We start from the raw sequence: 24,907 nt of genomic DNA on the forward strand, positions 1-24,907 counted from the left end.
GAGCCCGGGTTGTGAAATCTTGTTTTTGGGCCTCCCAGGTTGACTCAAGGAGAAATGCAAATAAATAGATCTATCTGTGTCTGCGTGGTCAGATAAGAGCCGGAGGCTATTCATAGCTTGACAGCTTGACTCTCCTTTAGTTCCCCCCTGAAGATAACTGACCTTGTTGCGTCACGCCACTGTCTTAAGATACTCCTTCCTGATTTTAAGCGACGAAAAGACCGTAAAAGTGAAAGTGAGACGGTTTTATGTTTAAAAAGTTGTGCAGATATTGATGCATGTATGGATCTGTGGAAGGGTTTAGATCACTGGAGCTCAGACGGAGTCACCGTTGGGACTTGCCACATTACCACTCCCGCCTAAAGACTAGCTGTAAATCAGTTTCAGTGAGGTGAATTATTAACCGAGACCGTCACATTCCTCGTGCTGATTCAGCCGTTCTCTTGATCCCACCGAGACCTCGCTCTTTTTGAAAAAGAATTAAAACATTTCATCATATGCTCGAGCGTCTGTCAATCAGCAACCATGATTTGAAGTCAGAGCAAACCTCGTCCTGCAGTCCGTCCACGTTTTGTGGCTTTGACAACAGTTGCAGCACACGGCTCAGATAAGAAGTGCTGTTAAAGAGAAGAGAGAGGGGACGGCTCGAACGCTGCCTAGACAAGACTGTTGTGAAAGTTTTGAAGCTCTTGGCAGGAATGCAGTGACAGGTCTGGACCTGAACTTCCGCATTAAGCAGGAAGAAGTCAAGAAGTCAGAACGGCAGATACAATCCACACCCTCAGCACACCCAAAATCTGTCTGTATTTCTTGGTGTTGAGCTGTGTTAGAGAATATTCTGAGGTGGAGCTGACGTCCATGAAGCTGTTATCTTGAAACTAGAACAAGGATTAATACATTTGAAAAGGTGAGTCGCATCTCCGTTGAGTTAGATAAGAGACCGTACCTTCAGTTAACGGTAAACCCCTGCTTTCCTCTGAGCGGACATGACTTTGACTACTGTGTACAAGGGGCTGATTGCGACAGCTTGTCAAATTCTAGTTACGAGAGCACAGAAACGACACAAAGCTCTTATTGTTTTACCGTTATTACTTTTGTTCTCATTAGATAAGGCGAAATTACTTTGCTGCGCAGTGATGAGGCACATTAGGCGTATTTTAATATGGTGAAAAAATGGTGTTAGTTCATACGTGGTCTTGCCCAGTTACCAACTGGGTGGACCCGGCTCTAATTTCAGAATGCCGTATGACTCAATGACCACATGAAACCGATAGGATTGGCCTCCTTCTCCTTTTAATAATGCTGTCACTTTGTCTCTGATTGTAGGAACATTTTGTACAGTCGGCCCTCGGAGATGAGATTAAATCACAGAAAGAAGAAAAGAGGACAGAATTACTTAGAAACTGTATCTTTTCATGTGTCCAGGGCCGTAAAAAAAAAACATTTAGTTGACAGGGGTCAAACCAGAAAATGCTGCAATAGTTTTGTTTAGACAAAAGTTGGATGGAAATGATTTTTATAAACTGCTTTTGACAAACATCGGTTCTTTAACGCTCTTTGCTGCTTTTGTTTCCACCGCAGAGCTCTCGATTTGCCTATTTACAGTCGAGTACATCCACTTCTTTACACACATCTGCCTCAGCACCGTGTATAGATGTTCAGCCTAGAGTAAGAGAGGGAGTTCCTGTACATTATGGTAAACACGCTGTGCTCTGATATGGCCACTTAGAGTGAGTTTGTTGTCTGGTTTCCATTTTCTTTGCCTGAAACTCAGGTTGCACATGTGTGCAGAGGCTGAAACCTTAATATTTGAGAGTTAACTTGAAGGGGGGATGTAGAAGTTGCTTTCATGCTACACTTTGTGTCTCTTTTATTTCTTTGGATAGCAGAAGTAGAACGCTATGTTTTCACAATGCATTGTGCGGTCTTTGGCGAGGCGCCAGATTTCATGCCTGAGTGTTTCCAATAATATTTATGAACGCTGACAAATCACATATTTTCAGAGCGGTTTCTGGAAAGAAAATAGAAAATGGTGCAAAGAAGGGAGGACATATTTTTATGATTGTATCCCTTCACGCTTTGCAACGTTGTCCAAAGTAATTTGAATATGAATCATAAGTTCACAAACGGAGTAAACGCAGTTATTGAGGGGAAATGAAATTATCCCATTACTCCCTCCATCTCACCTTACAGATGGACAATCTACGGTTGTCATCGGTTTGTCCTGAAGAGACACGTTCGATTTAAAATGGAAAACTGAGCTCACTTCAGAGCGCTCCATGCTTCAGTAATGGTTCTTTCAAAACAGCATTAGTCATGCCAAACCTTCTCTTCCAACTATGAAAGTTCTCCAGAAGGATTGATAAAAATCGTTTTGCATGATTTCGCAACAGATCCACGTCGACCTCGATACGCCGAGCCAAAGATAGCGTAGCTTAGCATAAAGACTGGAAACAGAGGGAAATAGCTAGCCTGGGCTTTGTACGGATTCAACAAACATGTTTTAATTTGTTAACTAGTGAGCTGGTTCAAACAGAACAAGCATGGCTACCTGTTTCCAGCCTTTATGCTGAGCTACACTACATTTAACAGGTGGATTTTCTTTCGTTTCAACTCTTTGCAAGAATGCAAATGCGCTTAACAATTACTAACCTTTGATGCTATATATGTTAACATGTTTTTAATGACCCCTGTTTAAGGTTAACACTTTTCTCCGTGGTTCTGTTTTTTTTTGTTTACAATGTCACACTTACAAATGAGGTACTGAAAATTTAAAAAAATGAAACGAAACACTGATACTTCTCTAGGTTTTCTTTGTGCTCCTGTCTTCCGCTGATAAATGTATGATTTGAATTCATCTTTTAGTCAAATGACAAACTTTGTTTTCACAGACGACCGTTTGTTTTGTGACCGATGCTGCATTGACCTCCTCTAACTTCTCGATGGGAGCGCTCCTTTTTAATCCGTTTGGCTTCTAAAAGCTGCTGGAAACGACCCGATTGACATATTTTCCTTGTAAAATACACGTTTCAAATTGTCATCAGCAGCTTACAGTGTTTACATGTTTTGTGTGGTTGCTAATGAGCAAATGAGTTGACGTGGTCCAAAATAACACTGCGGTTGTTGCGCAAAAGAAGAAGGAGGAATGAATATAATTAAGGAGTGGAAATAACAGATCTATTTTTAATAACGGGAACTCAGTGTTGGCCTTTGGACTGTTTTCTTTGTGCCGTTACATCTCCAAATGGAGTCCATCGAAATGACGTTTTTTCAGATCATTCAAATGTGACCTGTGAGCGAGAGACACGGCAGCGTTGGTATGTGTGCAGATGTCTTTTTCGTGTCACCATTTCCTATATATGATTTCAACATCGCACTGGCAGGAAGTTTACCCGTCACCACTTCCTCGAAGGGGCAAACCATTCGAGTAAAAAAAGGGGTGACGTGGGCCCACATGCACGCACGTCTCACATGGAAATAACGGCCTGACACTCGTAGAAATGTTGTCATTATGGAACATACGATCACAACCAGTCGAGTTACTCAAATTTATCCGTGGAATCAGATCAGCTCAGTTTTTTTCTCATGAGTTTTTTGAACCATACGCACAGGCCATCTGGAACAATATTGATCCATTGATTTCAAATGAGAAACATCGTGTCACAGTACTCCGTGAACTCTTGGAGCACAATCAATCACTCTTGTCTTGTCCGCAGTTTGACTGTGGGTTCCCCCCTCCGAGTATCTTACTTTGTTTTTGATTAAATCTCTGCTTTTGCTTTTTACTAAATAAATTCCAAACCGTGATGAAGTGAAAGCAGCAAGTTACACTTTGTTAGAGATAATATTTTTGTATCTAATGTACCGTAACGGATGAAAAAAAAAAGGAATAAAGAAAGAAAAGGCTTGACTGAGGGAGAGGAAATATCATTGGTTTGATGGCTTCACAATGAGAGGCCTATAAAAAAAACATGGTGTAAAGAGTGTGTAGCCACTGACAACTTGGTTTGAAGTTCAGAAGATGGCCCATTTATTATTACTGTAACCATAACCACACCAAACCTCCATGTAACCACAGCACACGACCATTAAACTTCAGATACAAGTCTTTATAATTAAACCTAACGAGCTTCTGAGCCTGTATGTTCTTATAATATGAATGAATGAACACAAAGCAGCTTGTTTTATTTATATTTCTCTATACGAAACATTTGAATATGATTGTGTTCCCTTTTTTGCAAACTCTGCTCAGCTCTGACAGGTGTCTCTCTATGTACAGAGCCACAAACATACGAACATAGACACAAAGATACATAGAAACACCACAACATAACAGCAAACAACATAACAGCAAGACCAGACATTCAATACAGCACATTTACCACATTTATCTCTCCCTATCCTGTGCATAGATGCTATGGCAGAAGGTGCAAAACGCCTGCCATGGCAGGCACCGATGGCACTCTGGTTCACGTTTGTAGTCCGAGTAGTATTGACCAATCATGTTTGAGTATGCTTTGGTTGCAACAATCTGTGTGGAGAGCAAAAAGAGGCGGCCTGGATAACATCGAACCCCAAGACATGACGATGTGGTCAAATCACATCAACCCAAAGTGCTGGACAAAGTGTTTTGATCTTGTGAGGGTGTCCAATGAAAAGGTTAGAAGATCACAGTCATTTGGGAACCATTAAGGTCAATTTGTGAGATATTTTACTGGGTTAGAGACAAATTTGACCTCATGAGGGCACAAGAAGGAAAAAGTCATGGGATCAGTAAAGTCATAAAGAGTTGTTGAGGTATTCCAGTCTGCACTGGTCCTGCAGCCATAAAACCATAAAACAAAGAACCAAAATGAAAACAAAACATTGAACCCTGTTTTACATTTCAAATGGTAATTTTAAATCGTAGCCTGTAGCGTGGCTAAAAGTCGGGCCAGTGAAACAGCCACAGAAGAAGAAGAAGAACTTTGTTCTGGTGAGCTTCCCCCTCAAACATTAATCAGTGTTTTAGTGGTTATGGAGCTCGCTCATCCCATTACTCAGTTAAGCAGTTACAGCAGTCAAACTCTCTGTTGAAATGTCCTCGATCTGAATATTTATTCAGTCACGTTGGGTCATAAACACCCGTCAGAGCTGCACGGTAGCTCAGATACAGAAAATTACATCTAGTAAAAAACCCACTTAAACCGAATGAACTCCCACTGACACCTTCCCGCTACTGGTCGTGTCCCAGTGTAAGAAAACAGACTCTCTGTTTTGACTGCACATTCTAGCCCATCATAACATTTGCTCTGAGAAATGGAGGGGGATTCAAATAAAACACGTGTGAGAGACAACACGCTGTACATAATTACAGACGGGCAATCTCAAGTGAATCTTCGGTTGGTTGTTTTCTGGGAAAACACGGCTACCGCGGGATATTTTTCCACTCTCAACTTGAAGTTTTAACCTCGGCGGTGCTGTTGTTTCGCTCCACGCATCCATCATGATAGAAAAAAAGAAGCTTTATTTTATTGTGATCGTGCAATGTGAGTGCATGAATCATATTCTAGGTCTGATTTTTGCTCGGTGTGTCAAAGGATTTATGGCTTAAAATAAACTAGAACATGTGCGGGACAAGCAGGAACGATAGATTTATTAACATGTCAGATTAAAATCGCTACAAAAACATACAGTGTCTGTCAAAAAAAGAGCAAATATTATGTTTGAATGCGGCAGAAGTATAAGATTCGGGAATATGCAAACAAGACACAACAAGTCCAGGCAGAAAATGAATGCCTGGAAGTTATGCATACTTACTAATCTTTGGAGTTGGAGATGTTTTGTTGGATTGCGTAGCCTCGGGGCACGTATAACAAGTGGCAGTGCTGCGTCTCGCCTCTGTGTGTTGTGTAACACGCATGTGTGTTTAACATTTGTCTCTCCGTGCAGATGGTCTTCATTCCACACATTCCTTCACATGCCATTCGTCATGACAACCGCAGTCATTTGCTTCCGTCCAACACTAATCGATCAAGGTCACTGATTGTTTCTTAATGTGACGAGGTGTCTGATGTTTTTCTATTTTTGTGTGTCAAACAGATGGACGACATTGACGCCATGTTCAGTGACCTGCTGGGGGAGATGGACCTCCTCACTCAGGTGAGCTATCGCTGTCGTCATGACAACTACAAGGCGTAATTTCTAGACTTTTTCTTTTGTTACCTATCATTATTTATCACTTAATATTACTTACTGTTCTGTAAGTACTGCTTTAGAGACACTCTTATATATTGGTATGGGTTGATTGCATTTAGTTTTTCTTTTTTAATTATTATTTATATCATCATTACTATTATTTATTTGTTTATTGAACATATTGTTTGTTTTGTGTCAATGGCTAAAAGCAGTTTGCAAGTTTCAGCGATAAAAACCTGAAAAAACAAAAGTCTGGATTAGAAAATGGCAAAGTTAAGCAGGAATTTCTTTTTTTAAAGACAAATAAAGGTGAATAAATAATAAAAAATAATTAAAAAAGTGGATGGATTCATGAAGTTTCATTGTGTAGCATTGAATCCCACTCTGATTTTGCTTTGTTTCTTATTATTTGCAGTAAGTTGGTGCCATTTTTGTCCATAATTTAGTCTCCAGATACATTTTTCGAGTCATTTTTGGTTTTATCGTGCACAATAAAATAAAACAACACAGAATAAGAGACAGGAAGCAGCTCTGAGACAAACAAAAGAGACGAGAACCCAAAAACACTGAATACTACAGGCTGCATGCTCTAAAATACTCTATACTATACTCTGTTTTTATACTGTACATGTTAACAGAGCCAGTTACCTCAGAAATATGTATACATGAATATTCTTCTATCTATTATTGTTCTTTTAGGCCTAAAGCAGACGTGTTGATTGCTGACCGTGTGGGTTATTTCATCTAAAAACTCTGTTTAGTGTAATTAGTTGTCCTGGTTGTGAGTTTGATAGCTGACAACACCAACTTGATTAGTCTTAAAAGTTGAAAACTACTTATTTAAGGTACATATGGCACAAAGGACCAACTTTAAAAACAGCAGGACTTGTTAAATTTCCAGTTGAGTGCACCACTTCCTCTTTGTTTCAGCAGTGAAATATAACTTTTTTAATGAAAGAGATTATACAGACTTGGCGTGCGACACATTTTCTCCAGACTTCCTGTGGTTTAATCTCTCATCTTATACCTTAAATGGGCTTTTCCTTTAGACAGATGACAAACTCACTAAAAACCACCATCGATCATCGAGACACTCTAGACTGGCAAGCACAACAGACACAGTGGGGGGGGGACACACTCTTTGTGGTCATCTAACAACCATAAATTACACTCTTTTGGAGGGGGTCAAATGGCAAACTCATAAGCCAGCTAAAGATTACACATTTCTCTCTTAGTGAAAGTCCTGCTGATCACTTTGATGTTGTTTTCCAGCCCACCAGTCGTTTTAAATCACTCCCATTCGCCCGAGGGGAGGTTAATGTTACACATAGAAGGCCTGTCGAGGTGTAATACGTAAAAACAGATGTAACATTACACATGTAAACATTATACCCGCTTACATAATGTTTGGGGACAGTTTATGTTTCAGAGCACTCAGAATATGTTGTGGATTAACTCCCTGAGCCTCCGGGGGTCTTACTGCTGTACAGATATTGTATTCATGCTCTTATAAACACACCGCCTTGTTTATTCTTCCCCGCAGAGTCTCGGGCAGGAAACAGTACCTCCTGCATCTCCACCCAGCACCAACAAGGAAGTCAACTTCTCCATCGGCTTCACCGACCTGAATGGTGACTTATCATTTTTCTCTCTTGCGTGTGTGGAAATACCACAAAAGGCCGGGTGTTGACTGTTTGCACACTGACTTACAACATATACTGTATATTGCATGTTTCATTAATTATCTGGAAAATGGTTGCTCATGATTGCTTTTAGTGATGTAAAGAGATGACATTAAAAAAAAACTGGTGCCCTGCGGTGTCTGGCTACCGTTCAAGGGCTGATTGCAGACAAAGATTGAGGTCACTGTATGTGCTAATTACTCCGGCTCTGATGGGCTGTAAAACAAGCAGGTTAATGTTACAGCAAGGTTACAGCAGCTGCTGTTATCGGTGCTCAGTCTCACCCTTTCCCTGTTGTCTTTCCATTAGCTATGTCTGTATAATTAAATGCTTTAAAAGCAGGTTTGTTTGTCCGTGCAGCTCTTCATCACAATTTACTTTTTTTTTTTAGACAAACCTTCAGAGATTTAACTGCAGCCAACCGCAAAATAAACATTTTCTAACAAGACTGAAAATCTGCAACCAAGCTGGAAGCTCTCAACATCTTAACTTAACTACAATTGATATTGATTACAAATTAGCGGTTAACAGTACAGCTTACAGATAATGACTGTAAAATTAACAACCAAACTGTTATTTGAAAGTATCATACCAATATTTCACAGGCTAAATGCTGTATTATTTATACAGTATTTTTCTGTTTTCTTAAATTACGTACAATTATTTATACAGTATTTTTCTGTTTTCTTAAATTACGTACAAATCTATGTAAACTGTGACCTATTATCATAATTTTATTGTGAAATAATCCTAGGAAAATCTGTAAAATAAGTGTTTCTCTGCAAATCCTTGACTGAAAATGTCAGTAAATTTATAGTTTTTGACATTTCAATTATGATATTTTACTTTAATTTTACAGTTTTTGATTTGTTTTGTCATTTCACCGTGTTTTTTTTTTTTTTTTAGTTTCACCAAAGTCAGTAAGATTCATCCCCTGTGGACCATGAACATGTACAAAATGTCATGGCAATCCACCTTTGCACTTTCAAGCATGTTGCAGAAACTATGTTGGCTGTAAAACCTGCAACAAAACATGAAGCTCCCTATCTAGAAGTAACTCTCTTCAGTTCAGTTCAGTTCTCTAGTTCAACACAGTGTCTGTACACATTAAAGGCTCATTCTAAGGTAACAAAGCAACTCTTATTTTTCATGCACGAATGAAAACAGTTCCACTTCTGCCAGTAGATCGTCATAAATGTTTCACATTGGACCTTTAGCAATAGGGACAGACATGAGGAACAACATGAACATCCTTTTATTTGTTTTTATTACGAAGCATGATGAAAACAGAAAAACACACATCATTGCCAAAAAGGAACTAAGACATCCTTGATGTGCTGAGTGGTTTAAACATTTTAAAAGTTCACTTTTAATATACAAACTGTGCCTGAGTCAAATAAATCCATTTTCTTCTCACACCAGAGTCTCTCAATGAACTGGAAGACACAGATCTGGACGCGCTCATGGCTGATTTGGTGGCCGACCTCAATGCGACGGAAGAGAAACTTGCAGCAGAGATACAGGGTCTGAAGGTGCCATCACCGCCCCCGTCAGACTTACCGCCTCCACCTACGGACCTGAGCACACACCCTGCCTCATCGTACGCTTCCCCAACCTCACCAGCGAGCAGCACCGGCAGCAGCGTCAGCACCCCGGCCTCCTCTGCCACCTCCCCTATACCACCTCCTCAGTCTTCAAAGCCTACAAAGGTACAGCTTGTAAAATAAGAGAAGCACCTCTCTGCTAGGACTGGGTGAGAGGTTTAATTAATTGAGGATAATAGAGAGTTGCTATGGTTTTGAAGAAAAAGCCCAAATATTGGATGACAGATGATGAAGTTGAGAAGAAGAAGAAACATGAAGCACAAAAAAGGAACTAATGTCACGATCTTTGTTTTATTGGTTTACCATGAGAAAGCAGTTTCTAAACCATGCGTGACAAGACAGTATTACAACGCAAACACGACCAGTTCCCAGCGTATACATATCTGGTGAACTCTTTCTGTCTTTGCGGAGCTGGGATGAGTGGTATTCTCTTATAACGGGTTAGGACGGTGAGATCATGGCGAGAGCTGTTGCTTTGACGGAGGCATCTGTTACAGTTACAGAGACTCGTGAGGCCAAACAGCCTCAGAGAGTCTGTCTGGAAGAGATCAAACACATGAGGCAGGAAAAGAGTAACAGGATCAATACCAAAGGTTGTAGAAAGGGGAGGTAAAGATGTGGCAGTGGTGAGAGGGCGGAGGGGGGGGTTGAAGCCTAGACGGGAGCTTATTGCTTTAGCAGGACTTGTTACCTCATCCTTCTGAGGTAAAAACACCAGCTGTGCTGAGGCAGAGAATGTGTCATTGTTAGTCAGAGGTGTACAAGTTCATTAAAACTGCAACACAAGCAGGATTTTTATGTAAAAAAAAAAAACACATCTGATTTATAAGCCGGAGAAAAAGCGTGTCCTACCCTCGCTAATTGAGATCCAGTAGATTAGACGCGATGTCCCCAAATTAAATTCTTTCGACGGCACATTCCAGTCACGAAATTAAAACTGAATCAAAACAAAACATTACACCTCCTGAGCAGCGGTAAAGTGCTAACATCCACAGAAAAAGAAAAACTCACCACTGTTGGATCATTTCCTCTCATTTAGCTTCAGCATCGTTTTCAAGCGATAGGTCAGCATTTTAAGAAACTTATCCGCTTATTCACTTTTTTGTTTTGTTGAGAGTTAGATGAAAGGATTTCTTCCACTCTCTAAATACGAGGACACATCCAGCAGCAGATCATCTTAGCTTAGCATCAACACTAGGAACAGCTACCCAGGCACCTAACAGCACCTCTAAAACTCACAAATAAACACGTTTTCTTTAATCGTACAAAGACTAAAGTTTAAAAATGACACCTTGCAGTTTTAAGGGCGTGCCGGACTATTTCTTGGTTCATGGGCAGTGACTTCCTGTAGTCTTCGCTGGTTGCTTTCATCATTTCACAGCTATTGGCCAAGAAATTGATCAGCGGAAGAAACGCCCAGCAGTCAGTTTGCTCTTTGTATGAACTGAACAAATGAAATAAGGCTCGCTGATTGAGTCAGACTTCTTAAGACTCAATTTTAAATGACTTCTCTTTGATTGATTGATTTATTTTAGTTTAGTTATTGTAGTTTTACTTTATCCTTTACTCCTTTAATCCTTTTCATATAAATGTTTATTGTTATTTAATATCTTTTAATCTTTTAATCATTGCTTTTATCATCTCTCTCTTCATTGTACAGTCGTTTTTTATGCCTTACATTTTTACTTTTGATCTCACCTGTGTCGCCTTCTGTTGGGTCAGCTGCTCTGTAAAGCACATTGTAAACTTTTAAAGGTGCTGTATAAATATAGTTATATTTAATATCATAAATTAGTTATAGAGTAATAATTAGTGAGCTTTAGAGGTGCTGGTGGGCAGAGTTTGTTACCTTTGGACTGACATCAAATATAATTTCTTGGTCCTGATTTTCCAAACGTTTTCCCACTTTCTGTGTACTAGATTATAACTCGTGGCAGATGAATGTTTATTCCTCACTGTAATAATCATTATATATTCTTATTTGTCCTGTTTAGGAGGAAATCGAGGCGCAGATGAAAGCGGACAAAATCAAACTTGCTCTTGAGAAGCTCAAGGAAGCCAAAGTGAAGAAGGTAAGCCGATGGTGAAGCGATCTTACATCCGCTGGAAACAATAAACTTTAAAGACATCGTGAATTACGGCTACATGGACATCACTGTAAAAGACGTCATGTTCAAACGTAGTCTTTTATTTTCTTCTTTTGGAAGAGCCATCTATCACGGTAATGAATGGCCACTTTCATCCAGTCAATGTCGTGCAGGACAGCACGGTTTCCTCTGCGGGTGATATGTGGACACTTTCTCATCTTCAAAGCCAAGTCAACAGAAGCGCAGACATGTGGTCTTGCATGCAAAGCTTCACATCAGGATCTGCGATTTTATACAAACTAGCTTCCCGACAATCTTTTCTTTTATCATAGATGATCTGACCGATGAAATAAATGCTGAGGAAAGTTAGAACTTGCATTAACGGGCCTGTTTTTCCCTTTTTTGAAAAGACAGTAATTGTTTAAAACCTAAAGAAAGCAGCCATGTGTGCGCAGATATGAGGAAACACAGACCACTGGCAACTTTCACAGGAACATCTGTATCATAGTTGTTAGATGCAAGAGTGCAAAGTACACTCTCAGTGGTTTTCAGCAGAAACCACTGAAGGCAAAGGCTGTTACGTTTCGGATGAACCCCAGTGGTTCCGGGGGCATGCTCCTGACACGTATCACATGTTTTGAAGATGCATATGGAAGAGCTGTAAGAGGTAAATCAACTTGATATAAGTGACATTTCATTCAGCCACATGCCAAACCCATATTGTTTTCCAGGGAAGGTCGAGACAGAGAAACATGTGATCTAACACTCTAAATCCTCTTGTGATAACCATCTCTGAAACCCACATTTTTATGACACAAGGCAAGCGATTGGCTGACCTTGGCTCTGTGAAACTCCTCAGCTTCCCAAAAGCTGGATTTCATTCAGATGAGAGGAAGTGTGAAGCCGTATGAGCCTGCGCAGCGCTCCAGAGCATGATTAATCTCTGCCGACTTTGTCTCACCCAAAAGGAGACAAATTCGATACTGGAGAAATTACAGAAGAAGCTCAACAGAGTGGAGACACAGAAGTGCTGATGCTCCAACTCTTCGAGTAAAACTAACATTAAGAAAACAGAAACAACCATTTACTCTGCATGGCCTGTAATTAAACTGGCTAACAAACAAGCTGCATGTGCTTCGAGGCTGGATTTGATGTTTTACTTCAGAGACACCTGCTGCTGTCCACAACATGTTTTAACTTCAATCTGGCGAGCAGATGACAGAAAACCTCATGTTTTCTGAAAGACAAGAATGTCAGATTACTGCTTTATGTCTCGCTGCTTGGAACATTTTCTGTCGTTTATTGTTTATTGCGGAAAAATACAGCAAAGTACAATAAAATCACATTTCTCTGTGACAGCTGGTGGTGAAGTTTCTGTTGAACGACGGCAGCGCTAAGACGCTGATGGTCGACGAGAGGCAGACTGTCAGGGAAGTTCTGGACAACCTGTTCGAGAAGACTCACTGCGACTGCAACGTGGACTGGAGCCTGTGCGAGACCAACCATGAGCTGCAGCTCGGTGAGTTGCTGCGATACGGCATCGAAAATACTGTAACATCATGTGGTGGGTGCGACATTGTGGCGCTGCATCTATATTTATATCTATATATAGAACTTTTCATATCAGGTTAGTGCATTTCAAAGCGCTTCAGAGATGACTAACAAGCTGATGATGAGAGAAGCATAAACAACGAAACCAAGTTGAGACTAGTGCACACACAAAAGGTCGAAATGATACATCTAAAAATAATGATGAAAGACAATCAAAAATAAAATATATCAGACGGTAAAATACAATAAAAATGTTTTAAGGAAGCCAATCTAACGACTTTAAGATGAGTTTAATGACTTCCCTCCTTCTGGTTCTGGTTAGCACTTTAGCTGATTTATGACTTTTTTGGGACGAGTCTATCCTGCTGGATATAAAAGTGTACATCATGCGTACTCTGAATCCATCAGAGTGAGAAATGGTCGCACTTTAGCTGCATTTTTCAGATGTTAAAAAGCTGATTTATGACATACCGCACACACTTAATCTTAAGATGACACAGGAGTTTCTTGCTTATTTGCAAGTCCTAGAAAATGTAATTTTGTGGCTAGTTTTTGTCTAAGATTTCAGATGAGCTATATAGTGACATGAAGGCAGTATTATATATAAAATAACACGTCTAAAACTGGCATCAGTAGGCTTTGTGTCATCAGAAGACACAGCCACATAAAGCCGCGTGTCATCAGCGTAGAAAGACACATTCTCCTCATGATATATACAAATTTAGAAGACTGTAACCAGCTGAGGAGTGTTTATGACCAAAGATTAATCCATCAACAATCACCATTACCTTTAATGTGTTGCCACTAGTTTATATAGCAGCATTGTGGCTTAAATCTGTGAGAGATTTGCTGTTTTTAAACACCTTGTGACAGGTTAAGTATGTTCAGGGGGGAAATTTAAAAATAATGGGGTGCACAATTCCAGCAGCAGCAGTTTAGAATAAATCAAAGACACACAAAGAATAAAAAACACAAAGATAAAGTAACTGGTAACACTGCTTTGGTAACAATTTGTGGTGACTTTAGTGCACAAACACAGCAGCTGGGCAGGAAATACCTGCAAAACACAGTGCAGCGGTAAACGTAGACTTCCACTTTAACAACATAAGCCCTCGGTGTGTTTTTATATGAATTGTCAACTGCGCACACAAACGTGCAGGGTGGGATATTTCATTCAGGCCCAGATGATGGACTGTGTTTTTATTGGCACGATGGCAGCCACACTGCAGCAAGCTCACAATGAAACATTGATCTTACTCCCACCCGTCCTCCTCTCTTTCCTATACTCTCTCTTACCCTATCTCTCTCTCTCTTGCTTACGCACACACATACAGTGCAGACAGGTGGGTTTAATTTGCTGTATCGGACACTGTCAGTCATCCTCCCTGTCATGTGGAAATAAAAGCCTTATGATCTCAATCCTCCGTCTGAGCTGTCTATGCTATATTTACTTGAGCTGCTAGACTCTTGGATTGTCTAGCCGCTGTTTTCTAATGATTTCATCAGATTGTCACAGAGATAATTCATATTTTATAGCAACCGATCCTATATATCATGAACAGGGAGTCATTTTACTTCGTCCTGAAACTATTTTAATGAGATACTGATGGTAAAGTCATTAACCTCCATGAGCGGTGAAGTCAATATTATTTTAAATGAAAATTATATTCAAGTAATTTTATATGCAGCTAGTTAAGCCGTGACACACTTAATTAAAGGATAAGCCTGGACTTATTACATATTTTTCTTATTTTCAACTTATTCCAATAAGGGAACAAAACCAGGAATGTTTCCCTAATCTATCCAGCTGTCCGCCTCAAGGCCCATTTATCCTACCAAATCTTTAATAAATAAATCAGAAATATATAGTTTTATTATAAAATGAAAGATTAAGCAATTCTCTTCAACTGTTGGTCACTATATTTTGTAGCAACTCTCAAACAAGAGTACATAACGGGTATGTTGGGGACTATTTTAGGCAGTGGATTAATACACAATTGCTATGTTAGTGTTTACAGCACCGTAATAAAGGAACACGTGTCTAATTCATGTATTTTTAATAGTTTTTGGACCTTAACAGTACGGCACAGAGGGATTTGTTGGCAAATACTTTGTAGCATTGCGAAGAGAAGTAACTCAAAAACATAAACATCAAGCTGATTTTGATTTTTTGATGGATGTGGCTGAGTTTGAAACACTTGAAACATCTGATAGACACATTCAAATTCAACCTCACAACAAGTACAAACATGCGTCTTCATGCATTGGAGGCTAAGTGAAAATATATATATGTGCTGCCGGTGCAAAACAAATGAGGTGTTAAAACAGAGTTTATTTTTATCCAAATGACAGCTCATGTCCGACACACACATCTATTTAAAGTGTGTCATCCAAACAAAACTTCTTCTGTTCGGGTCATTTGACTCATGAGCACGGGGGTGGACAGAGTCTTGTGTCACCTCTGACTAGCAAGGCCAGATGACAGCTTGACAATGGAAACACATTTTCCCCCCCGACCTTTAATCTCTATCAACGAAAAAATGTCCAACAAACGCCCACCGAGCTCAACGGCGTCTTCAAACAGTGAAGATCTCTCTGTTTAAATTTATCCATGTGCTCACCATGCACACCACCGAAACACATCATGTGGTTAAAGCAGTTCAAAGGGGTTTTTACTCCACTCTGGCAGCAAAGTCACACCATCCTTTTAATGATTGTAATAGTCAAACTATGGACTGGAACCCTGGCAGCAATTTATTTAATGCCTACCTCCACCTTGGCTGGTATCCTGTAATTGGGGACCATGGCTAAACTACAGTCAAATGCCCAGTGCATGATGGAGATCTGTGGCACTGAGTGTGTGGGTGGGCAGAACGGAGGCGGAGGAGAAGGTGGTGGAAATAGGCCTTAATGTGTTTTCGTGGTTTAGTGCCATTTAAAGTCCTTCCAACAAATCAGGAGGCTTGTATATTATTGAGCCCTTCCTTAATCCATCCCACTTGAAGAAGACTTTCTTACAGCTGTGAAATTGACTTTGAACCGAGCTCAGCTGATTTAAAGATTTTCGTGACAGAGTGAACTACTGTACATATGGTAAATCATTTGTTTTGACATGTTTTATGGTACAAAGCTAAAGCCGGGGGGACGCGGAGAATATAAAGTGAGATTAAAGACGGTTGTAGATTCTGGTTTAAATAATAATGTACTGTGTGAGAAAGTAAACTGGAGATATTTTTAATCTCCCAAAGCCCAGAGTGCTGTCATCAGTGCTGAGAAATGATCTTGTACGGCTGATAGAGAGATTAGCTGTGTTTACTGCGGAGGTGAAACGTAAGCAAGTATATTTATTTATGAGCGTACTGTACTTGACTGAAATTCAAAGCTACTTGTACTTTACTTTTTTACTTTTTACTGCTGCTTGAGAACATTTCGAAACCGTTCTCTCTGGAAAATTACACCACTGTTATCAAAGTTTTAGTTGCCCAACCATCGTAGGGGTTTCTGGCACAACTTCAGCCACTTACAAGCTGCATGGAGAAAGTCTACAGATCTAAACTGACCCTGATAAAAGCCACAAGCTGAAACTCACAATAAAGACTTTCTTTATGGAACTGGTGCTGGAGATTTGACCTTAACTTTAACCTGATTATAGCCTTTCTTCAGTCATTTTTAACGGTCACATGGCACAGTTTCAGACTTGCTTCAGTGTTTTGTGATGACAGCCACTCGTCTCATTCTGTCATTGTCACTTGTATATAGTTTTTTCTCTATTTGTAGTTTTATTTTTTATAATATATTCTAGTTTTACTTTTTATATAGTTTTCTATTTGTAAAGATCTTAACGCAGGTTTCATTTAAATCCAGGTTTATCTTATAGGTTAACTTTAGTGTATGTTTACTGTGAATGTCTGAATTTCCTTTACTTTCCTTTTCACACATATATATTTATACATTTGAATGATTAGTGCGGCTTTACAGACTGACTAATAGACATTGTAATCTTAATGAATTGTTTAAGTTTGTTACCAACAACCCTGTATGTTTACTCCAAAACTTTTACTCTCATGGATGTATAACAAGACAATGGACCTTTACCCCATTGGGTCTGTGCTTGTTAGATCCATTCAGTAACCTATCCATGACTTGTAATTGAGTATTTTTGCATTATTTTGCCACGTGTATAATTAGAAAATTTTATACTTTGGCATCCCACAATGGAAGAATCAAAAGGACATGTTGAATCACAAAAATACATCTAGATGTTCACCAGGATTGTCTCATTGGTCTACAAACCAAAACTTATACCATCATCGCATAAAATTAAACATATAGTGGCTTTAAATCTGAATACTTCCACTTCTTGTTTGCTGATGTCTAAGTTTGCTTTTCTTCCGACAGAGCGGACGTTTGAAGACCACGAGAACCTCGTGGAGCCTCTTCTCGCCTGGACGAGGGACAGCGAGAACAAAATCCTCTTTCAAGAGCGCAGGGAAAAAAATGAGGTTTTCAAAAACCCACAGGTTGGTCCCCCCCTCATTATACGTACCTTTTATATACCTCTGTGAACATAAACCGAGTGATCAGAAGTGATGTGATTTCGTAAAAAGTACAACACTGGCTAGTTCATTATTCCTGACCTTGTGCAAATCTATCTCCACATTGTTTCAGCTCAGTGCCATCTGGCTATTTTCACTGCTGAATCGCCGTCTGAGTTATGAGATGTCTTTCCACCGTGTAGGATGACCTCTTACATTTATGTCCTCACTGTAATATATCAGACAAAACAGCTTCAGGCAAAAGACATCAAGATCTTGGCATGTTTGTTGATATAATGGGAACCCTTTATAATCTTAGAGTGTTTAATGGATTCAGTCTGTTGGCAGAGACAAATAGCCGGGTTGGAAAAAACGGTGAGATATTCTCATTTTTAAACTACTCCATCATGCCTTCCACGTTCCCCAACAAAAGGCTGATCTGTTTTATACGGCACGTCCCATTCAATTTACAGTTTCTACTTTTGACAAGAGCTACCAAAGCAGATCTCCTCTTTGAGCTTTCTCTGGCCACAAAGAAAACATAGGTCCAGACTATGAAGTGAAATCAAACAAAAGAGGAAGAGTTAAAAAGATTTTTGAAAGTTTCATTTTTTTCTGCCCATGATGCTGATAGCCAATGTTTTGTTCTGATACTTAATATAGCTCATTTAGTCTTTTATCTTTGGCCAGACAGAAGACAAAGGCAAATAATTTCACAAAAGTCAGGATAATTGTAGATATTTGAAACAGACATTTGATGAATGATGAATGAGTATAAGAGTTTACAGCCATGCTAGCAGCTCTACTATCTTGTGACAATGATTGAGCCTCTGGGACAACCGCAAATGAGTCTGGGCTCCTGGTATAGCCAGTGGATATCTGGAAAAATGACAAACAAAAAATGTCCAAATATGTACAAACATCATGGCAATCCACCTCATAGTTGTTGAGATATTTCACTTGAAAAGACAAATGCCAACCTCATGGTGGCATTGCAGGAAATGTCAGAAGATCATCACAGTCAGTAGGACGTATCCATTGGAGATCATGAATGTCTGTACCAAATTTCATTGCAATCCATGTTGTCGTCTTGAGATATTTCACCTGAAACATGGTGGTGCTAGTGGAAAATACAGAACATCATCATAGTTAAAAGTCAAAGAATGTATCCACTGGAAATCATGAATGTTTGCATCAAATTTCACGGCAATCCACCTCATAGTCGTTGGGATATTTCCATCTGGATTAAAGTTGTGTGGCTAATATTTTCTGTTTGCTGTAATCATTAATATACTTTTTGTTTTATTTCTGCAGAACTTTTATCTATGGAAGAAGGATAAGAAAGCTCTCAAAGACATAAAAGACAAAGACAAGGAGTTATTAGTACAGGTAAAATACACGCAAAGTGGAATATTTTCTTTAAAGTGACAGTTTTTCCCAGTGGGATCTCCTGTCAGTGTCCCTTTTCATCCCATCTTCCCCTCTGCAGGAGAACTTCTGCGGGACTTCCATCATCGTGCCTGATCTCGAGGCGGTGCTGCACCTCAAAGAAGACGGCAAGAAGTCGTGGAAACAGCGGCTTTTCCAGCTGAGGGCCTCAGGAATTTATTACGTGCCCAAAGGGAAGACCAAGGTCAGGGGTCAAAACGTGACATCATTTTGTGCACCCGTCCGACATTCAGTCGGGCTCAAGCAGTGATGAAGGACATTCAGAGATACTTTTAGCAACAGAAACCTGAGGAAATATAAGGTTTATTTCAGTGTGTAGTCTTCCTGTTTCATGAACCAAACTCTTGTTTCGTGCAACACTGAATATAATTGAGCTTTTACTCCCTGCTGAATACCTGAATACAGTACATTCACCTACTCTACATCTTACAGGAGCTCTTACTCCCAAACATACATTATGCTGCACACTATTTCCTTGTAGTAATGTTGCAATATAATCTCTTCTTTCTTTTCAGTCTTCCCGTGACCTTGTCTGCTTCGTCCAGTTTGACAATTTAAACGTCTACTACGGCAAAGACTTTAAGAGCAAATACAAAGCACCCACTGACTTCTGCTTTGTGCTGAAGGTAGGTCAGCCTCGAATTTGTTCTCTTATCAGTCCGGTTCGCTTCATGAAACCTTAGATCAACAGAAAAGTTGCAACTTCCTCTAACTAAATAAAATCTGCAAATGTGCAAGTGCCTGTTTTACTGTTGTGGTGTTAAGGGCTGCATGGTGGAAGAGATATCAATGCAGGGTTTATTGTGAGTTGGTGGTTTTCAGCGTGTATGGTAAGCTACACAGCTGTTTTCTTCACTGGAACTCTAAAATGCAATAAATAGTTTGATTTGAAGAAGTGAAACGAGACTGTCTTGTGCAATTTAGCTGAAAGTGTTAAAGACTTTTTGTGCAGCAGCGATTCCCTTAAAAGAAATAACTGTAAACGCACCATGCGTTTAATTAAAGGATTTAAAATTAAGAATATTAGCAGCGATGGGAAGTACCTAAAGTACTTATTTAAGAGCGAAAGATGCTGACTGAGGTGGGAAAAAAAACAGGAATTAGATGAGTTGTTGGTCAGTGAAAGTCCACTTTGTTTCTTTTCCCCTATCTTGTTTGAGAAGTCCTAGAATCAGCAGATACCATTAGACTAGTTACTGAGAATGAAAAGAGAAAGAGCTTAGAGAGGCAAAGAAAGTGAATTACCCACCAGTGAAAGACAGAGTCCTCAAGGTTTGAGTTGAAGGGAGATGCTGGCCAAGGGCAAAGGAAAATGACCTGCCAGAGTGGACGATTTGGAGGGCTAGCCGGGGTTTCATGTGTTCTCGTGTCCTCGTTTAGGGCGTGTTAAAAGCTGCTTCAGCTGTGGCAGATAGCATGACGATGATGAGACTAAAAACTGAAGCTGTTCTCGGCTGCTAAAGCGTTCAATTAGGGTGTGTTTTGACACGTCGGTGTGGTTGTGTTTGTTTCTGGGCAGCTAAAGGAAAAAGAAAAAAAATTCACTACAGCAATTCAAGGACGAGAGCAAAACAATTTAGCTTCATGATTTAGCTGATATATATTCAGAGGAGATGGCCTGAGGCGATCACTAATACATCCTCATTATGTACAGCTGATATCACGACATTATGGGAAGTCAGCTTCATCCGCAGGGGGAAACAACTGACTGAGGGATTAATGTCAGGCCCATAAAGTATGCACTGCACAGCAAAATATCATTAAGATGGCATAAATCCAACAATTAGGACTATTTGAGCATCAAACATCTCTAATTTCCTGCACCGTGTTCCAGGATTCACTCAGTGGCACATATCTGACTTTTACTTTTCGGGTTTCAGAAATGCTGACTAGACTCACTCTGCCCCCTTGTGGGTACCCTGAAGAGGGGAAACTGATTTTAAGACCTTGTTGAGTGCTACTGCACATGTGCAAAAAAGGTTCCTCAAGTGATGTCACTTGAGTCAAGGGTTGATAACTACAAGTTTGAAAATGAAAAACATCGCGGAGTGTAGGAGAAAGAAGCGAGGCTACCAGACTTCATCCAGATTTTGATCATTTTTTGTCCTTCAGTGTTAAATCAGCCGAAAATAACATTAAAATAATCCAATCAGTGAGTTAATTCAGGCTCTTATGGACAGAATCAAGGGATGCTGTACGTATTTCTATCGATATACCAATGCAGCGTTTCTCAAACTTTTTACACATCGTCTCTCCAAGTACCAGCTCTGTTCAGCTAGTTTACGAAAGAGTCTTTCTTATTGTTGACTTGTTGAATCCTGATCAGAACCAGAGCTGCATGGGTACAAAAGAGGTTCTCTTGTTCTACACGTCCAAATATTTTACGTTTAGAGGCACGATTGCAGAGTTTTTGAACAGTGTCTTACTATCTTACCATCACATTTAGCTCATAACTAATCATGGATGTATGATACCTGCATTACTGCGACTACAGAGCAGCCTGACGTGGAATAAAACATTTTAAAACTCATAGTTGAACTGTTTTCATTCAAAACAGAGTTTTAAATGTTTCCAAATGAATTTATTGGAAGAAAATTCAGAGATTCTTCCAAAGGGAGCTTGCGTACCACCAGTGGTAGTTTGAGAACCCGTGTGCTAATGAAACGCAGCAGTGTTTGGACAGCAGCTAAAAGGAGAGCACAGTGTCATGACACCTCAGAGGCTAATGTTACTGTTACTAATGCATGCTGTACTGAAAGGCAGGGCTGTGTTAACCTGATCCACTTGGATTTGTCTCCGCAGCATCCTCAGATCCAAAAAGAGTCTCAGTACATCAAGTACCTGTGCTGTGATGATGCTCGGACCATGAACCTTTGGGTGACTGGAATACGTATTGCAAAGGTAATTTTAACTCATAGCTCTGGATTTAATCACAGGAAATAATCTCAGGACTCATGCTCTGGAATGTGTTTCTTACATTTCCAGTATGGCGTGTCGTTGTATGAGAACTTTAAAACGTCCGAGAAGAAGGCGGCCGTCAGCTCCGTGTGGACGAACCGCAGCACTCCATCGAGCTCCAATCCATCAACCCCCTCACCAACCATCAAAGGTATCACGACACGCAGGCTGCCCTTACCGAGCGTTTCACTGATGTAAAACAACCCAGATGTGGTGACTCTGCTGATGTTCACTCACAGTGTTTCTCTTTCTCTGCTAGCTAAATCACCAAACCAGGCCAACGGTCACGCTCCCACGCCGCAACCAGGACCGATTTCTGCGGTACAAAACTCTTCATTGATTATTATTTATCAATTTATCTTCTTCTTCTTATTGTTTAGTCTATAAAACGGGTTCCCATGATGTGCTTTTGTATTTTTTTAAAGAACAAATTAAAATGTATTCAATTTACAATGATAAAAAACTGAGAAAAGGAAGAAAATTCTTTTTATTTTAAGATTTTAAAGGCCCAATATTCTCTAGAACATAACTGATATGTAACAGGAAATTCACAGAGAGCTTTCTGGAAACGATTGTGGACTTTGAATGGGATAACTCAAATGAATTTGCTAGTGTGACTTAAAAAGTCTTTTAGTTGTGCACAGCATGTCAGCTAAACATGCATTTCTGTGGTATCAGCTCCTCAGATGTGAGTATTTTATTTTTTTGAGATACTTTATTAATCCCTCATGTTTTATTTACATGCATTTTAACCCAGAACACACATGCAGTACAAGGGCTCATAGACATGCAATGTAGAGAGAGAGATGGTGGAGCGGAGCGCCCTGAGCTGCTTCTCTCTGCGATATGTGACAGTAAATTAAAAATCTTTCGCCGTTGGACCTGTTGGTCAGACAAAATAAGCAAATTTAAGACATTGACGTGTTCTCTGAGAGATTGTGAATACCGTTTGACAACAGTTGACAACTATAAATGATTCATCAATAATGAAATTAGTTGCAGCTCTAAACTAATTAATTCGTCTCAGAACTTTGACTTTCTTTTGTCTACAATTAAAACTAAATTACATCGTTCTTTTCAGGAAATTAGGTAATTAGACTCATAAAATAAAGTAAATTTTGAGAAGTTAGAGCAGTGAGTGATTGTTTTTCTTTGTTTGATTAATTAATTAAAACTCTGATGAGTCATTAATGCATTTTCATGAAGTTAGAGGCAACAAATCCTGACTTTCACTTTCTTGTATGAGTCACGCTGGATCCTACATTTCCCACGATGCCACCAATAGCATCATTTCACTACATGCCTGGTAACAACACCATTTTTCATTTGTAAAAATGTGTCCTCCTCTTCTGTGTCTGTCTTTTCAGGACTTTGGAAATATTCCACCTCCACCTCCACCAATGGCCGAGATCCTTCCCCCACCACCTCCGGACCCCGCCTTCCCTCCACCACCTTCTTTGCCTTCCAAAGGTTCCCCAAAACCTTCTCTCCCCCAGCGAAAACTGCCAACCAACTTCCCCCCACCTCCACCTTCAATGGACAACCTCCCTCCTCCTCCGCCGCCACCACCCATCGACGATGCCCCGCCAGACTTCCTTCCACCCCCTCCACCTACCTCTGGCTTTGGTTCACTGCCACCTCCTCCGCCCCCGATGAGCTCCTTACCGCTGCCGCCTCCCCCAGCTAGTTTTGGGCGTATGGACCAGTCTCTGCCTCCTCCACCGCCGGATCCAGAGTTTTTACCACCGCCTCCACCTGAGCCAGTGTTCACAGGTGGGGGTGGAGGACCACCTCCACCTCCTCCTCCGCCTCCTCCACCTGCTGCTGGAGGAGGAGGTGGTTTCCCAAGACCAGCGTTGCGGCCTGTTGGCTCAGTGAAAAAGATGCCTCCTGCTCCGCCAAAGAGGACTACACCATCGCTGCAGGGAGGAGGAGGAGATGGAGACTTAATGTCTGAACTGATGCTGGCCATGAACAAGAAGCGTGGCGCTCATTAACGAGGAACTTGTGGAGTATAAATATAGTACGAACTGCACCCGCTCAACGATGATCTCAGCTTCTCTTCACATCCACAACATCTCCACCATGAAGCCGGTGGAGATCAACAGACTTCATCTTCATCCTTGCTTATCCACATAATCTCGCATGAATCAAATGAGAGGGTGTTTATTCTTCATACCAGTCAAAATCTTTTACACATGACCTGTTTTGTACAGTGTTTGAAAGCTTGGGTTCACAATGACTGTCACACTTTGCTTAAAGACAAAAAAAATTATGATCTGTAAGGTGTAAAAACATTCTGCTGTCGTCATACTTTTATAGAGTTGTATATATTGTCACACGTTTGCATCGAGTGCTGTACAATAAAATCACAAGTTACTTATACAGTGTACCCCGTTACTGCAGCTTTAACAGGAAATCCTTAAAGGTGCAGTCTGTAAAATTTAGACCGCGATCAACTTGGTGCTCAAACTCAAACGGTGGCCTTCATGTGCCAGAAGAGGCCATCATCTCGACCGCATGAGTAGCCTAAATGTGTATTTAGTTAGATATTCTGTAAAACTATGTCATTGTTAGTTGTTCTGCATTGTGCTGGTGTATTTGTTGACTTTAACTGGCTGTTCTGTGTGCTAAAACAGACTAAGATTAGACAGGGTAAGAAGCTAATCTATTAGGTTTTCTCTTCTAAAATGCAAAGTTTGCTGCTTTTCTTGGGTAAAATAATAAGTATGACTCTCCATTTGAACTTCTACGTCTTCTTTTTGCGCTATGTGTTCTGTAGAACCGCTGACCGCTTTGATGGCGGACTCCGTATAAGAGGACCCGCTCCATATGTAGATACAAAAAGGTTAAAAAATAATTTT

At 40.2% G+C, this 24,907-nt stretch overlaps 1 protein-coding gene across 1 annotated transcript; it reads left to right on the forward strand.

Annotated features, from left to right (window-relative positions):
- The first annotated feature begins 268 nt into the window (after positions 1–268).
- On the forward strand, positions 269–24,426 carry apbb1ip (amyloid beta (A4) precursor protein-binding, family B, member 1 interacting protein). The gene is made up of 14 exons (XM_010752765.3): positions 269–907; positions 6,082–6,141; positions 7,721–7,808; positions 9,282–9,568; positions 11,458–11,535; positions 12,910–13,069; positions 17,500–17,621; positions 18,951–19,025; positions 19,126–19,269; positions 19,601–19,711; positions 21,888–21,986; positions 22,071–22,194; positions 22,303–22,364; positions 23,411–24,426. The coding sequence occupies exons 2-14, from the start codon at positions 6,082–6,084 to the stop codon at positions 24,038–24,040; spliced, it is 2,040 nt and encodes a 679-aa protein (XP_010751067.2). The 5' UTR covers positions 269–907; the 3' UTR covers positions 24,041–24,426.
- The last annotated feature ends 481 nt before the right edge of the window (positions 24,427–24,907 follow it).

Source organism: Larimichthys crocea, chromosome XXIII, assembly GCF_000972845.2.
Source record: "Larimichthys crocea isolate SSNF chromosome XXIII, L_crocea_2.0, whole genome shotgun sequence".
Taxonomy (NCBI): Eukaryota; Metazoa; Chordata; class Actinopteri; family Sciaenidae; genus Larimichthys; species Larimichthys crocea.

Coding starts and splice junctions, on each gene's coding strand:
- apbb1ip (XM_010752765.3), top strand. CDS start 6,082: ATGGACGACATTGACGCCATGTTCAGTGACCTGCTGGGGGAGATGGAC. Junction 19,270..19,600: donor TGCCCAAAGGGAAGACCAAG/GTCAGGGGTCAA, acceptor CTTTCTTTTCAG/TCTTCCCGTGACCTTGTCTG. Junction 19,712..21,887: donor ACTTCTGCTTTGTGCTGAAG/GTAGGTCAGCCT, acceptor TTGTCTCCGCAG/CATCCTCAGATCCAAAAAGA.